Source organism: Ranitomeya variabilis, chromosome 6, assembly GCF_051348905.1.
Source record: "Ranitomeya variabilis isolate aRanVar5 chromosome 6, aRanVar5.hap1, whole genome shotgun sequence".
In the NCBI taxonomy this organism is placed as follows: domain Eukaryota; kingdom Metazoa; phylum Chordata; class Amphibia; order Anura; family Dendrobatidae; genus Ranitomeya; species Ranitomeya variabilis.
Genome location: NC_135237.1, coordinates 496739553 through 496756918, shown reverse-complemented (window position 1 = coordinate 496756918; position 17366 = coordinate 496739553). Strand labels below are relative to the sequence as shown.

The window sequence follows — 17366 nt, the reverse complement described above, 5'->3', positions numbered from 1 at the left end:
ATCAACTGTCGTAACTGATATGAGTGATGCACCATATACAGTAGCATGTAAAAGTTTGAGCACCCCTGGTCAAAATGACTGTTATTGTGAATAATTAAGCAAGTTGAAGATTAAATGATTTCTAAAAGGCCTAAAGTCAAAGATGACACATTTCCTTTGAGCTTTAAGCAAAAAAGTAAATTTTTTTAACCTTTTACATTTTAAAAATTACAAAAAGAAAAATGTGGCAAAAGTTTTGGCACCCTGCATGGTTAGTACCTAGTAGCACCCTTTTTGAAAGGCTTCTTTCCCGACCATCAGTCAGCCGGTGCTCCCACACATATTGGACCATCAGTCGATACCATTGATATTGGTGGGTTTGGACGACATTAGTCTAATGTGTATCGGTTCTTTGAGACTGTCTCGGTAATAGACATCACATCATTAATAAATCTGCCCCTGTGTATGTGTGAACATGGCTTTACTTCCAAATTTCTCATGATCTTTTAAAGCTTCCGCTAGACTTGCATCACTGAAATGTTGTCTATGCATTGTGCTTTTAGGCAAAGATCTTTCAACATAAATGGATGATCCAAGTATTTATTATCATCAAATGTAAAAGGCATCTCACATCTTAAAGGGAACCTGTCACCCAATTCATGCCACCCAAATCACAGGCAACATGAATGCAAGATCTGCTCCCTCAGTACAAACAGTTGTGTTCAATTCTAAAACACCATCTTCAATTCCGAGAAAACATAATTAGGCTAGTTTCACACTAGTGTTTGGAGGAGCTGCGGACTTCCTCCGTGAAGCCCCGCCCTCTGCCGCACCTCTGCCACTAGCTCCGCCTACTTCTGCATGCGTACCTATCTTTAACATTAGGTACGGAGGTCGTGCGGCTGTAAGCGGGTGTTTCTGCAAGCGTCGTTTTGACGACGCGGCGACCAGCGTAGGACGCAGCTGGTTGCATTTTCTTTTTTTCTCCACATCGTCAAAATGACGCATGCGGAAGCATCCGCATACAGCCGCACGACCTGCGTACCTAATGTTAAAGATAAGTACGCAGGCCGCATGCAGAAGGAGGCGGAGCTAGAGGCGGAGGTGCGGCAGAGGGCGGGGCTTCACGGAGGAAGTCTGCAGCTCCTCCAAATGCTAGTGTGAAACTAGCCTTACAAATTGCAGTCGAGTCATTGCCAATTTATAATGAGAGGAATGTTTGATGTCAATTTTCCTTGTCTCCATATTGCTGTTAATTGTGCCAAATTTATCAAACTGTTGTACTCGATAAACTTTACCTGATGAAGGCAGATTCACCGCCGAAAAGCTTTGTGAAGAGATAATGACCAAGTAAAGAAGTTTCTTTTCTATCTAAAACGAGTGTCTGTCTTGGTCTGAGTGCCCTAATCAGCTGTACTTTTCCTTCTTTGCACTCGATAAATTTGGCACATCTCTAAAAATTTCAGTCTACAGCTGATTTTCGACCCTATACGCCACTTGCTTAAAGGGTTGAGTGCAAAAATCATAATTTTGACTTGAACTTTGTTTGCATAGCTAACTACACCCTGATAGCACTCACTTTTTAACCCCTTCCCGACCTGTGACACCACGTAGGCATCATGAAAGTCGGTGCCAATCCGACCTGTGATGCCTATGTGGCGTCATGGAGGGATCGCGTCCCTGCATATCGGATGAAAGGGTTAACTCCAATTTCACCCGATCTGCTGGGACAGGGGGAGTGGTACTTCAGCCCAGGGGGGTGGCTTCCCCCGTGGCTATGATCGCTCTGATTGGCTGTTGAAAGTGAAAAAGCCAATCAGAGCGATTTGTAATATTTCACCTATGAAAATGGTGAAATATTACAATCCAGCCATGGCCGATGCTGCAATATCATCGGCCATGGCTGGAAACCCTGATCTGCCCCCCCCCCCCCACCGATCTGCTCCCCAGTCCTCCTTTCTGCCCTGTACTGTGGTCCGCTCCCCTTCGTCCTCCTGTCCGCTCCCCTGTCCTCCTGTCCGCTCCCTCGTGCTTTGATCCACCCCCCCATGCTCCGATCCCCCCCCTGTGCTCCGATCCCGCCCCATCATACTTACCGAGCCTCGCGGTGTCCGTCCGTCTTCTTCATGGGCGCCGCCATCTTCCAAAATGGCGGGCGCATGCCGGCAGATTCGTTCCAGGTACATTTTGATCACTGTGATAAACCTATCACAGTGATCAAAATAAAAAAATATTAAATGAACCCCCCCTTTATCAACCCCATAGGTAGGGACAATAATAAAATAAAGAAAATATTTTTTTTCTTCCCCCACTAGGGTAGGGTTAGGGTTAGGGCTAGGGTTAGGGCTAGGGTTAGGGCTAGGGTTAGAATTAGGGTTAGAACTAGAGTTAGGGTTAGATTAGGCTATGTGCACACATGGTGCGGATTTGGCTGCGGATCCACAGCCAATTGGCCACTGCGGATTCGTAGCAGTTTTCCATCAGGTTTACAGTACCATGTAAACCTATGGAAAACCAAATCCGCTGTGCCCATGGTGCGGAAAATACCGTGCGGAAACGCTGTGCTGTATTTTCCACAGCATGTCAATTCTTTGTGCGGATTCCGTTTGACACCTGTTCCTCAATAGGAATCCGCAGGTGAAATCCGCACAAAAAAACACTGGAAATCCACGGTAAATCTGCAGGTAAGACGCAGTGCCTTTTACCTGCGGATTTTTCAAAAATGGTGCGGAAAAATCTCACACGAATCCGAAATGTGGGCACATAGCCTTAGGGTTAGGGTTGGAATTAGAGTTAGGGTTGGAATTAGGGCTAGGGTTGGAAATAGGGTTAAGATTAGGCTTGTGGTTAGAATTATGGTTAGGGGTGTGTTGGGGTTAGGGTTGTGGTTAGGGTTGGGATTAGGGTTAGGGGTAGGGTTGGGATTAGGGTTAGGGGTGTGTTGGGGTTAGGGTTGTGGTTAGGGGTGTGTTGGGGTTAGGGTTATATCTAGAGTTGGGATAAGGGTTTGGGGTGTGTTGGGGTTAGTGTTGGAGTTAGAATTGAGGGGTTTCCACTGTTTAGGCACATCAGGGGTCTCCAAACGCAACATGGCGCCACCATTGATTCCAGCCAATCTTGCGTTCAAAAAGTCAAATGGTGCTCCCTCCCTTCCGAGCCCCGACGTGCGCCCAAACAGTGGTTTACCCCAACATATGGGGTACCAGCATACTCAGGACAAACTGGGCAACAATTATTGTGGTCCAATTTCTCCTGTTACCCTTGCGAAAATAAAAAATTGCTTGCTAAAACATAATTTTAGAGTAATTAAAAATTATTTTTTATTTTCACGGCTCTGCGTTGTAAACTTCTGTGAAGCACTTGGGGGTTCAAAGTGCTCACCACATATCTAGATAAGTTCCTTGGGGGGTCTAGTTTCCAAAATGGGGTCACTTGTGGGGGGTTTCTACTGCTTAAGCACATCAGGGGCTCTGCAAACGTAACATGATGCCCGCAGACCATTCCATCAAAGTCTGCATTCCAAAACGTGTGCCCAAACAGTGATTCCCCCCACATATGGGGTATAAGCGTACTCAGGACAAACTGGACAACTTTTCGGGTCCAATTTCTCCTGTTACTCTTGTGAAAATAAAAAATTGCGGGCTAAAAAATAATTTTTGAGGAAAGAAAAATGATTTTTTATTTTCACGGCTCTGCGTTATAAACTTCTGTGAAGCACTTGGGGGTTCAAAGTGCTCACCGCACATCTAGATTAGTTCCATGGGAGGTCTAGTTTCCAAAATGGGGTCACATGTTGTGGAGCTCCAATGTTTAGGCACACAGGGGCTCTCCCAACGCGACATGGTGTCCGCTAACGATTGGAGCTAATTTTTCATTCAAAAAGTCAAATGGCGCTCCTTCCCTTCCGAGCCCTGCCGTGTGCCCAAACAGTGGTTTACCCCCACATGTGAGGTATCGGTGTACTCAGGAGAAATTGCCAAACAAATTTTAGGATCTAATTTATCCTGTTGCCCATGTGGGAATGAACAAATCGAGGCTAAAAAATTTTTTTTGTGAAATAAAAAGTACTTTTTCATTTTTACAGATCAATTTGTGAAGCAGCTAGGGGTTCAAAGTGCTCACTATGCATCTAGATAAGTTCCTTGGGGGGTATAGTTTCCAAAATGGGGTCACATGTGGGGGAGCTCCAATGTTTAGGCACACAGGGGCTCTCCAAACGCGACATGGTGTCCGCTAACGATTGGAGCTAATTTTTCATTCAAAAGTCAAATGGCGCTCTTTCCCTTCCGAGCCTTGCCGTGTGCACAAACAGTGGTTTGTGACCACACATGAGGTATCGGTGTACTCAGGAGAAATTGCCCAACACATTTTAGGATCCATTTTATCCTGTTGCCCATGTGAAAATGAAAAAATTGAGGCTAAAAGAAATTTTTTGTGAAAAAAAGTACTTTTTCATTGTTACGGATCAATTTGTGAAACACCTGGGGGTTCAAAGTGCTCACTATGCATCTAGATAAGTTCCTTGGGGGGTCTAGTTTCCAAAATGGGGTCATTTGTGGGGGAGCTCCAATGTTTAGGCACACGGGGGCTTTCCAAATGCGACATGGTGTCCGCTAAAGATTGGAACCAATTTTTAATTGAAATAGTCAAATGGCGCTCCTTTCCTTCCAAGCCCTGTTGTGCGCCCAAACAGTGGTTCCCCTCCACATATGGGGTATCGGCGTACTCAGGACAAATTGTACAATAACTTTTGGGGTCCAGTTTCTCTTTTTACCCTTGGGAAAATAAAAAAAATGTTGCTAAAAGATCATTTTTGTGACTAAAAAGTTAAATGTTCATTTTTTTCCTTCCATGTTACTTCTGCTGCTGTGAAGCACCTGAAGGGATAATAAACTTCTTGAATGTGGTTTTGAGCACCTTGAGGAGTGCAGTTTTTAGAATGGTGTCACTTTTGGGTATTTTCAGCCATATAGACCCCTCAAACTGACTTCAAATGTGAGGTGGTCCCTAAAAAAAATGGTTTTGTAAATTTCGTTGTAAAAATGAGAAATCGCTGGTCAAATTTTAACCCTTATAACTTCCTAGCAAAAAAAAATTTTGCTTCCAAAATTGTGCTGATCTAAAGTAGACATGTGGGTAATGTTATTTGTTAACTATTTTCTGTCACATAACTCTCTCGTTTAACAGAATAAAAATTCAAAATTTGAAAATTGCGAAATTTTCAAAATTTTAGCCAAATTTCCATTTTTTTCAGAAATAATTTTTGCGTTTATCGACCTAAATTTACCACTAACATGAAGCCCAATATGTCACGAAAAAACAATCTCAGAACCGCTAGGATCCGTTGAAGCGTTCCTGAGTTATTACCTCATAAAGGGACACTGGTCAGAATTGCAAAAAACGGTCATTAAGGTCAAAATAGGCTGGGTCATGAAGGGGTTAAAAGAGTCAAAACCAACATAAAAAGCCAAAAATTGCAACTTTTTTGCACAAAAACAACAAGCAACAAAATGTGATTTTTTTGTCCCTAAAAACTGTTTTCTCCTTTTAAAGGGAACCTGTCACCCCCAAAATCAAAGATGAGCTAAGCCCACAGGCATCAGGGGCTTATCTACAGCATTCTGTAATGCTGTAGATAAGCCCCCGATGTAACCTGAAAGTTGAGAAAAACAGGTTAGATTATACTCACCTGGGCGGGCGGTCTGATCTGATGGGCGTCGCGGTCCGGTCCGGGGCGTCCCATCTTCTTACGATGACGTCCTCTTCTTGTCTTCACGCTGCGGCTCCAGCGCAGGCGTACTATGTCTGTCCTGTTGAGGGCAGAGCAAAGTACTGCAGTGCGCAGGTGCCGGGAAAGGTCAGAGAGGCCTAAGCAAAAACATGTCGCCACAAATTTAGCCAAGAGAATTATGACATGCTTAGAGAAAATCCAAGAAACTTCTATTCTCAAATTATTACAGTTGATGTAACATGGGTACACCACCATGATCCTGAGACCAAACATTGTCTCCATGCAGTGGAAACACAAGTGATCACCAACTCCAAAGAAATTTTGTGTCTAGCAGTCAGCTGGAAAGCAAAAAGGGAAAAAATGCAGTTTTATTCTCCCTGCAGCTGCTTGCTTCCAGTCATAGGACTAGTCCAGTGAGCCGAGAGACCATGCTGTGATCACTCCCCTGCCCTTTAAGTGACAGTCTGCCGTGCATACACACTTCTGTACAGGTGCTGCAGAGCTGGCTGTCAATCAATTTGCCAATAAGTGATTACTGTGCGCTCATTGTATTGTGAGGGCTGACTGTAATACATCCCTGCATTATCTCACTGAATGGAGGCGAGCGGCTGCAAGGGTAATAAAACTTCATTTTTTCCCTGTACCTGCTGCTACAGTAACATGATATAAGCCTGATTTATTCCTATATCTCTAGGTAAATATTGTTTCTGAATGTGACAGGTTCCCTTTAAGGGCAAATAATGGATAGGGTACACAGCCAATATGGTAAGTCAGGGTGCTACATCATGTATCAAAGCAAACCACAACCATAAGGAAAAGCAATACAATAGCTATGAGCACAGCTTAAATAATGATAATTTGATAATTTTATTGGACAACCAGTACAAATAGAAAATCATTAAAACCGCCTAAAAATATCAATATACACACACTGACATCCACTGTACACAGTGAAGAAATGGGCCAAAAGTGTAAATATTTACCATATGTAAGAAAACTTAAAAAATGATGAATATATTGTGCAGACCGGCTACGTGTACATGTGCAAAAACAAATATAGAAAAATAATCTGTGAAAAAGCTTTTAAAATATTCAAAAAATAATGTCACTAATAATGTATCCTGTGAACTAACCCATAAGGTGATATAGCAGACAAGTGTGATAAAATAGTTGGGCGGGTAATAAATATGGCCAAGTGCTAGAACCAATATGAAAACAATAAGTATCAGATAAACCCATAAAATATAAAGCAAAGCAATAAACACAGCCAAAATGAAGCAAAAAAACAAACAGTCATACATGGTAAGAACAAAGCCTAAATATCATTAAACATAAAGACAATAATGGAATCCAAATGGATGAAAACATAGGCCCGGTATCTGGAGACAAACCCCATGCGTATCGCTGCATATCACAGCTTCATCAGGGGAAGTGCAGGTGAAATTCAGCAACAGAATACTAAAATAGTAAAGGAGAGTCAATAATTCATTACCGGTGGTTGGCGTCACGCAGACAGAAAAGGAAGTGTCCGTCCATATTATAAGAACATCCGGCATACAGGTGTGCTTGCCTGAACGATCCTAAAAGGCAAAACAGGCCCGGGTCATTGTTGCTGCACACAGCGGTTGCTAGATGCTGAAATAAACGTTTCACATACTTTTGCCAATCACAGACTTGATATTGGGGCAAATTCTAATATTTTCAACTCATTGGTTTGATTTTGTTCTCTTTATATACTTCTAGGACTTTTGAACATTTTTTCCTTTTTGACCAAAATAATGCATTTTTTGTATTTTTAAAAAGTATATCCTTATAATAGCTAACAATATTAAAAATATAGATAAAAGCAATATGTTCATCTCACATATTACATATATCAACAATCATATGTGTTATAAGAAGTATACCCATAAAATCATCATTTGGCTATACAATTATGCACATTTATAGAGAGCAGTATTTGTATGTGAATTTTACCATAAAATAAAATGAAAATGTAATAATTAAATAGTCAATACAATATAGACACTTATAAACTATTGGATCATATTGTCTTTAAATATGTCCTAAAGGGACTCTGTCAGTAGGATCAAGCCCCCTGAGATGTCTATATAGACATGAAGATCACAAGAAGTTGAATAAAATGACACATTGATATCTGTTACACAATTTCTTATTTCCAAGAAATAAGCATTTTCTTATATAAAAACGAGCTGTTAAGATCCATGGGCTGGACATAGATCTCCCTGAGAATCTGCCTCCACAGCTTGTTTTAAATGAAAGGAGAGTTACTAGTGTTAGACATGTAGATCACAAGAACAGACTGTCAGTCATTACATGTCTCACACTGGAAACGCCCCCTTCATTTAGGATAAGTTATGAAGGCAAATTCTACTGACAGATTGTCTTTTATGCCTTAATGCAGTGTTCCCCAACTCAAGTCCACAAGAGCCACCAACAGGTCATGTTTTCAGGATTTCCTTAGTACTGAACAGCTGGTAATTGCAAGCAATATTTTTTTATAGGGTTTAGTTTCACCTTATGGCTAAAGCGGACTTAAACATGCACTAAGCTTAAAGAGCTTGGCCAATACCTTACATATCTGTTTCATTTCTCCTTATCTATTGATCCATCCCATCCATCCATCTCAACCATGTCACTGAGGGGGAGCAGGGGATAATGGTGCTTTGTGCATTACTTCTATTACCTGCAGTGTCCTGTACAGGAGATGGGGCTGATGCTGTGTGTGACTCTCGGGATGAGTGGAAAGGGTTAGGGCGTAGTTATAGGTCTGTGCTCACTGCTGGCTTGAAGCCCAGAACAAGGAATCATGGGAAATGTAAGAAGAGAGCTGAAGATTCTGAAGAGCAACTCATTGCTATGACAAAAGAGCTAGTGCCAGAGCACAGGAAGCAAAGCAAAAAAACATAAACAACATGAACGTTGGCAGAAAAGGTATATTGGGCTATTTATACTTATTCTTACGCATTTATGGCAAAATCAGTAACTAACTCAGGGTAGTGGACAACCTCTTTAAGGCCTCATTCAAAGAGCACTTTTTTGTCACATACATGAAGAAAAAAAGGTCTGATTTTCATCGGTGTTTGGTCAGTTTGTTCATTTTTACCATCAGCGTTTCATCAGTGTTTTTCTTGTGTACAAAAACAAGAAAAAAAAAGGAAATGCAAACCTTCTCCTAACCATTGCAATTGTCACGTAGTGCCTAGGTACAGTGAGCTCCTACCCAATCCCTTGAACTAGGGATCCCTTGGACTGTCCCCAGAATTACCCTGAAAGAGAAATACACCAGGGTCCTATACTTTGCTATGCTCCTATCTTAAACCTCATCTGTTCCCTCCCCCACTCAGGGAGATGTAAGGCTGAAGTGTATATGATTACACTAAACAGATAGCCAAGGGTAGACACACAGGGATGCAAGAAAACTACAATCATACAAACATACTCACAAAACAACAGAGTGGAACACAGGCAAGGAATAGGAAGGCGAAACTAAATAGGAGAGGATGAGGATCAACATAAAAACCAACTGCAAGCAGAAATCTCCTGAACAACTCTCCAACCACCTACTCTAAACACTGAATTTCTCCTCCAAATACAGAGAGCCTTTATTTTGAGATCACACATCCTCTAGGTGGTAGCTCTTTTGAACAGGTGTTTGAGCACGTGTGACTTGCTCACATTCTGGCAGAGCTGTTCACCCCCAAGTTCAGCAGGGGTCAAGAACTTGGAAACACCACATCTTTTGTCTAGCAAGCGTATCAGTAGTATTACACATTATATGCTATCCACTTCATAAGGCAGGTAAGATTGAGTGTTCCACTTGGTCGTTTTTAGCGCATACAATACTACAAGAATCATAAATTATTGTTCCTATGAATATGAAAGTGGACTCTTCTTGTAGGTTGAATTGATGTTTGCTGCAGCTTATTGTGTGCTATCCTTGGAAGACAGGGACACAGGGTCTTTGAACAATCAATTTTGCTAATATGTTAATTACCCATTGTACCAGGCCATGCAGTTTGTTGACTTGAAAGCATTGGAGGATAAACTATGAAACCTCGAGCAATACGAGATGAGCTCCTGCTACCTTTCCCCATTCCTATGGAAAATGCCTGAATAAGGGATGTGAACTAAAAAAGGGGATCTGCCTCTGTTTCCTGGGTGACTTGAGAGAACATCTGACAAAACCATGACTCCATGAAGGAGAGTCTCTACAGAACATAAGCCAAGGAACCGTGGCACCATCAAGGGGAACACAGATTTGATATTTGACAGGATGCCAGCTTAAGGGACCACAGCCTTAGCTGGAAGAATACAGATCTGCTCCATTGATCATCACTGACCCCATGGTTACATTTGGGGAAGCCAGATTGGAACCCTCCCATCACTTGGACCCATGGAGACTTTCAGAGAATCCAGGTTGGGACCCTTCAGTCACCTGGCCCTATGGAAACGTTAGGAGAAGCCAGGTTGGGACCCTCCAATCACCTGCCCACATTCCTTAGTGGACTGTCAGATTCCTAAGCTTGTCATTACCTCCTCTCTGTAAGTGCCCGGAAGGGTGAGACTCTGTAATTTGCACCACCTTGGGTATTTTTCTGACACTGTTCTATATGTTATTGTCTATTTGGTGGTTAAATAAAATAATGCCACACTGTTTTACCTTTACCCTGTGTTGTCTGAGTGGTATTATGCCCACAGGAAAGGAGAGTGGAGGTTCAGTGGGATGAGCCCTGGTCCACGCCGTCTCGGGCTAGCGGACGAGAGCACTCACTGACCCCAGTCTTTCCACAATGGGTTTGTTTTCAGTTTCTGATAAACATCGATAAAACACGTATATGAAAAATGAATGTCTAAATGAGGTCTAAGATAACAGGCACACAAATCTGATAAAAAAGATGTGTAAATGGTTTCTCTATAGGTCAGTGTACTGTCCATTTTAAAAACATGCAGCACGGAATGACGCATGTTTGGCCCCATTTCTGTGAAAATGGGAGAAAAACACAAACTTTAAGTTTGACCAGACTTACAAAAGTAAAACTTGCTCATGGTATTTCTCAGAGCTCCATGGTTAAAGAAAAGAACTATAAATTTGTTGTCATCATGGTACTAGTGATGAGCGAGTGTGCTCGTTACTCGAGATTTCCGAGCATGCTCGGGTGTTCTCTGAGTATTTTGGGCGTGCTCGTAGATTATGTTTGTGTTGCCGCAGCTGCATGATTTGCAGCTGCTAGACAGCCTGAATACATGTGAGGATTCCCTAACAAACAGGCAATCTCTGCACGTGTTCAGGTTGTCTAACAGCCGCAAATCATGCAGCTGCGGTGACACAAACATAATCTACGAGCACGCCCAAGATACTCGGAGAACACCTGAGCATGCTTGGAAATCTCGAGTAACGAGCACACTCGCTGATCACTAGAAGGTACTATTGTATGTGCAGCGTATTTACCAAATGGTATTGATAATTTGTTGAAATGTGAGGAGGAGACGAGATCTTTAATTCATATTTAGTGAGGTTGTTGAGGGATAAACTTTTTTTGGGGGGTAAAATTCTAAACATATTATGCATATTCTGTAAGAAGGGGTACCAATACCTCCAAGGTTGTATTGTTATCCCTAATTCCAGGATCTCAGGCTCAGGTAAAAAAAAGGCATCTTGAGACATTTCCTTACCTGTAAGGATTATTATTCAGCGGTATTGGAAATTCAAAGTGATTCCTAATGCTCATTAGAATTTGCGGGTGTCGGTGTTTTGCCTAGTATTTGGTGATTCATATGATTATCACCTGATAAATGCTCTTGTTTGGAGCCGAAAACTGGTTTTGTGATCTGTAAACTGTGGACTTCCACTAAAGGTAACAAACAATTCGCTGCCTTATTATACCTCTATACCGAGCAGTGCACAGACACCTCATCACTAATTATATCAATTGGTAACTCACTAATTTCCTGAATGGGTTTCCTGCTGGTGCTCTTTCCCAAGCCTAAGGTGAAATTAGTTCATCACCTAACCACCTTCTATTCCATCACCTGAGCACCTTAGGATAGTGCAGCGCTGGTGCCCCTGCACGTATTCCCTTCCAGCCTCCTGCAGAGACACCTGCATGTTTACTAATCTGTATGTGCTTCATCGGCGTCTGTTTCCTCCCAGGTCCAGCGCAGGAAATGCAGATCTTCTGGAAGTGTGCTTAGGCTGCGCACAAGTTCTCAAGCTCTGAAAGGGCCATCATGCATTGCTAAAATTGTCCCCAGCCAATGGCAGGGAGACGTCTGGTATTTAAGGCACCCTCACCTATTGGGAGGTGCCTTAACAGCTTCAGTTATTAGTCTACATCCTGTCTCCTATTTGTACCTGTGCTCTCTGTATCTGTTCCTGTCCATCCTGCTTATCTCATAATGTCCGCTCTGTCTGCACCTGTCCTTTCTGCTGTATCTATACCCAAACCCTTACCTGTGGCCATTCCGTGTTCCTGTACCAGACCTGCTTGTTCCTGATCTCACTTCCGTCTACCAGCCGGATACATCCTGCTAACCAGTTCCTGCTTCCCTGTCTCCTTGGGGGTCTGCAGCTACGGCTTCGGGGTCTGACTTGGAGTAGCACCTGGCATCCACCTGGGATCAAGTCTACCACATCATAAGGGGCTCTAGTAAAAACAAGGTGTTCGCTTAGCTATACCCCCCTAGGCTCTCCCCAGACAGTGACGCAGTGGTTTCGCTATTACGTGCGTAACACTTTATTTTCTGCTAATGCACATTATCGTTCAGGCTCATTTAGTTCCATATTGAACCCTCTACCACAACACATCAGACTCTCGCCTACCATCGAAATCTTCAAAAAGAATCTGAAGACCCACCTCTTCCGACAAGCCTACAACCTGCAGTAACCACCGATCAACCAAACCGGTGCACGACCAGCTCTATCCTCACCTACTGTATTCTCTCCCATCCCTTGTAGATTGTGAGCCCTCGCGGGCAGGGTCCTCACTCCTCCTGTACCAGTTATGACTAGTATTGTTTAAGATTATTGTACTTGTTTTTATTATGTATACCCCTCCTTACATGTAAAGCGCCATGGAATAAATGGCGCAATAACAATAAATAATAATAATAATATTGTTCCTATGGCAGTATTTTATGTTCACCCCTCAGTTGACATCACTTCTAGGTTGAGCTTGCCACAGCAATGATTTAGCAGCATCATCTTCTTGCTTTTGGCTTCCACAGGCATCACCCTTTCCTCCTACTAAGCCATTTCTCATTGTTCCTTTCTTCTCCTTTTTTTTTTCTTTCCTTCTTTCTTTCTTTCTTTCATTCACTGAGAATCTTCACATCATTGTATTGACCTGTTATCGATTTTTAAAGTTCTGAATATTAATAATGGTGTTTGTAAACAGAGTTATATATCTTAGTACTTTTTGCTTGTAAACTCCATCTTTGTACGCTTCTAAGAGAAAATAAAACATATAGCAATAGGATAAGGAAAGCAGATGTGTGAATGTATCCTTAGGGTAACATGGACACGCAAGCTATTAAAGAAGACCTTTCACTGGATTTATGTAATTGAAATCTCCAATTGGTGCTGCTCCACTGATTCTGTAACAGTTTTTCTTAGGTGCCTTTCTGTTCCAAAGTTATGACCCATGGTAAAAAAGAAGCACATTTTTTATTCAACCATCTTGACGTGTACCACAGAACTTCTCTACAGGCTTGGCCATTTTTTGATTCACCGTCATCAGAGGAGAAAACGCAAACACCAATGGGGAAGTTCTTTGGTATATGTCCAGTTGGTTGAAGGTAAAATTTGCACCATTATTACTGGGGAGCATAAGTTTGTGATGTAGGGGCAAAGAAGAAACAATTTTTGCTGAGTAATTGGATCAGCACAAATTAAAGGTGGTAATCCGTTTAAATAAAAAAAGCCCATTGAAAAATCCTCTTTCAAGAGATTGCCCCACAAAGTGAATTTTAATTAATAGATCCTGTAATGCTAGCAATTAAATGTGTTAAAAAATGTTAATGTGCTGAGATAATGTTATAAATGTGCCCCTGCTATGGACTGTTATTTTCTGTGTATGACTATGAAGAGCACTTCAAGTTTATGGTCGGCACATACCACAGCTCCTGGCCAGGGAAGAAGCATAAGTTACTTATGATATGTGAGTACACAGACGCTGCTGCTTTCTAAGGTAATACATTTCGCATCCTGTTTTGTCACAGGAGTGAGTGTTGCTGCCTTGTCTCCAGCCCTCTGAGCTCATGACAAGTCAAATCGGGGGATGCGAAAGCTCCAGCGGCTGCTGAGCTCATATGTGACTGACTTTATTTATGATGAGCTCACAGGAATGGTGAAGAGCAAAAACACTCGCTCCTGTGATAAAACAGGCATGGAAAAATGTGATCTCTCAGGAAGCAGCCGTTCTGAACCCCTGCTGTGTCATCTGAATACTCACTTATCACAAGTGACCAATGCTTCTTCCCCTCACCAGGAGCTGTAGTATGTGTTAATCATCTCCTGGAACAGAACTGCATGGTCAGACACAGCCACTACACAGTACATAGCAGGGGCACAATAATAAAATTATTTCTCCAATTGTGGAAATTAATCTATTAATTAAAATGTCCTTTGTTTATGGGACAACCACTTTAAGCCCTCCCTTTGTCCCTTTTAGGTCTATAGTTGCCATAGCAATCTGTAGGTACTCCATGTTCCTAATGGTGTGACAGAGGGAACTAACTGCAGCAAAAACTTAAAAATGTATTTCATTGTGTATCTTTACTTCCCTATTGAACTCAGTGGCAAAGTTTGACAAAAAATGCAGTTTTTCCACAGCTGTCAGTTTCTGAAATGTAAAACGCTGTGGACTTTCTGCCAAAAAAATCTGGATGTGTGGAGGTCACTGCTGAGACAATATTCTCACTTTTTCAAGTTCACTTCCATTGTTCTCTGATATCTCACTAATATTTGTTATCATTATTGCTCATATGATATTACTAATATATTGTAAAAAAAAAAATAAATGTTGTTGTTTCCTTCCAGCCATGGCCAAGTGTTTCCAACCTTGCGAAGGACTTTATAGACCGCCTGCTCACTGTAGACTACAGAGACCGGTTATCAGCCGGTGATGCCCTACAACATCCCTGGATCAAAACTATGGCGGCTTCATCATCTATGAAGAATCTTCACAGATCCATCTCACAAAACCTGAGAAACAGAGTGTCATCTCGGTGTCAGAGCATCAAGTCAGAGCAGTCGATGAAATCCGGCAACTCCAACAAGTCCCGTAGGATGAAAGAGATCAGGGAACGCAATATGCGCTATCATGCACATATTGTGGGTGGTGAGGCATCGCATTGAGCACTTCACGCATTGCTATACCACTACCACATGTGTCTTATTTAATGTCTAGTTTACTTTTCACACTTAGACTTTTATTTACAAACTCAAAATATATTGATGAGAAAAAAACATAATCCCGCCATTGTCACCTATGTTCCTGAATTATTCCTGTACATATGTATATTTAGTGCTCAGCATGTCCCGAATGTCACTATCTGTGTGCCTATGTGGGTAAGGGATGGGGAAATATCCATTATTTTGTCAGTTTCTTTAATGTGGTATATTACATGATCTCTTTATGTATTTTCTTTTGCAAATGTATAACTTATTGCGCTACTCTTTTCTTGCTTTTTGTTAATTCTTTATAAAACCTAATTATCATTTCTATATTTGTGATATGTTCATTTATATCTGCATACTTGCATTGAAGTCCATTCTTAGCTCATACATGAGGAGTGCCGCACAGAGGTTTCTAGATATTTGCCTTGCCCTTAGATATAGGTAGAGCCCAAAAAGAGCCACGAGTGCCCTTGAATTTTGACTAGCGCACTTGACTTTAGCACCTCACGTCCAGTCTAATGGTAGACATCACTCGGTCGTCCCCTTATTCCTGTGATAATCCCAAGGCAGCTCAGTAATGACAAATACGTAACCTAGCCCTTCACTCACTTTAACCATCACACACACAATAAAATACCCCAATAACCACAATAGCACCAGCTTTTCCCTAGTGTCAGCCACAGTGTTCCCTGAACAGTAAAACCTAATATCCATAAAACAGTACCCGCTTGAGTGTCCCTGAAACAGTACCATACCGAGCTACCATAAAATTGCCATCATTCCCCCATCTCCCCCATGGTATGGCTGTCTCAGTATATTTATAATAGAGCCAGTCCTAGTGTCTCTATATGAGTGTAAGCCTAAGCTCTCTCATAACAATACCAGCCTTAGCGTCATTATAATGTATATATTCCAATGTAGAACAATAGCATATATACAATGTATATATATAAAACAGTAAAATAGTATATAGTAATAAATAATAATTAATGGACAATGTGACGGTAATAGGTGAAAACTCAGGGCAGTAATAATCTGTAAGAAAAAAATCAAATGCATGATATTCAATTAAACATAGACCGGGTGAAATAAGTATTGAACATGTCACCTATTTTCTAAGTAAATATACAGCTCTGGGAAAAATTAAGAGACCACCACATCAAATCCCTATCATGGGCAGCCCAATCTCCAGACCTGAACCCCACTGGAAACCTCTGGAATGTAATCAAGAGGATGATGGATAGTCACAAGCCATCAAACAAAGAAGGACTGCTTACATTTTTGTTCCAGAAGCAGTGTGAAAGACTGGTGGAAAGCATGCCAAGACGCATGAAAGCTGTGATTAAAAATCATGGGTATTCCACAAAATATTGATTTCTGAATAGTGATGAACGAGTGTTCTTGTTGCTCGAGTTTTCCCGCGCACGCTCGGGTGATCTCCGAGTATTTTTTAGTGTTGAGAGATTAAGTTTTCATCGCCTCGGCAGCATGATTTACAGCTACTAGCCAGCTTGATTACATGTGGGGATTCCCTAGCAACCAGGCAACCCCCACATGTACTCAGCCTGGCTAATAGCTGTAAATCATTCAGCTGCCGTGATGAAAACTAAATCTCTGAACACTAACAAATACTCGGAGGTCACCCTAGCGTGCTTGGGCAAACTCGAGCAACGAGTACACTCGCTCATCACTATTTCTGAACTCTTCCTGAGTTAAAACATTAGTATTGTTGTTTCTAAATGATTATGAACTTTGTTTTCTTTGCATTATTTGAGGGCTGAAAGCACTGTTTTTTTTTATTTTGACCATTTCTCCTTTTCAGAAAAAAAATACAAAATGTATTGCTTGGAAATTCTGAGACATGTCAAAAGTTTATAGACTAAAAGAACAATTTACATTTTTTACAATTTACAATTATACAATTTTTGCCAGAGCAGCATTTCTAAAGGTGCTATTGAAATGAAATTCTCACCAGATGTTGGTAACAACTCATCCAATCCGCACAGGCAAATAAATCAAGCCATAGATGTCCATAAATTATATGTAATAATGAGAAATGACACGGGGAAAAAATATTGAATACTTTTACTAAAATGTAATTAAAATAACTTTTTCTAATTTTATATTACAGCCACAAACTTAAATGCATTTTGTTTGAAATTTATGTGATATACCAACTCAAAGTAGCAAGTATTTGTAAAGGAAATGATACACGGTTTTCTAAGTATTTTTAAA

General features: G+C 41.4%; 1 protein-coding gene across 1 annotated transcript in view; it reads left to right on the top strand.

The window, feature by feature from the left end:
• Positions 1-15456, top strand: part of PSKH2 (protein serine kinase H2) — a 29870-nt gene extending 14414 nt beyond the window's left edge. The window contains exon 3 of the mRNA XM_077268002.1: positions 14772-15456. Within this exon, the coding sequence (XP_077124117.1) occupies positions 14772-15089 (318 nt within the window). The 3' untranslated portion in view covers positions 15090-15456. The remainder of the gene's footprint in view (positions 1-14771) is intronic.
• The last annotated feature ends 1910 nt before the right edge of the window (positions 15457-17366 follow it).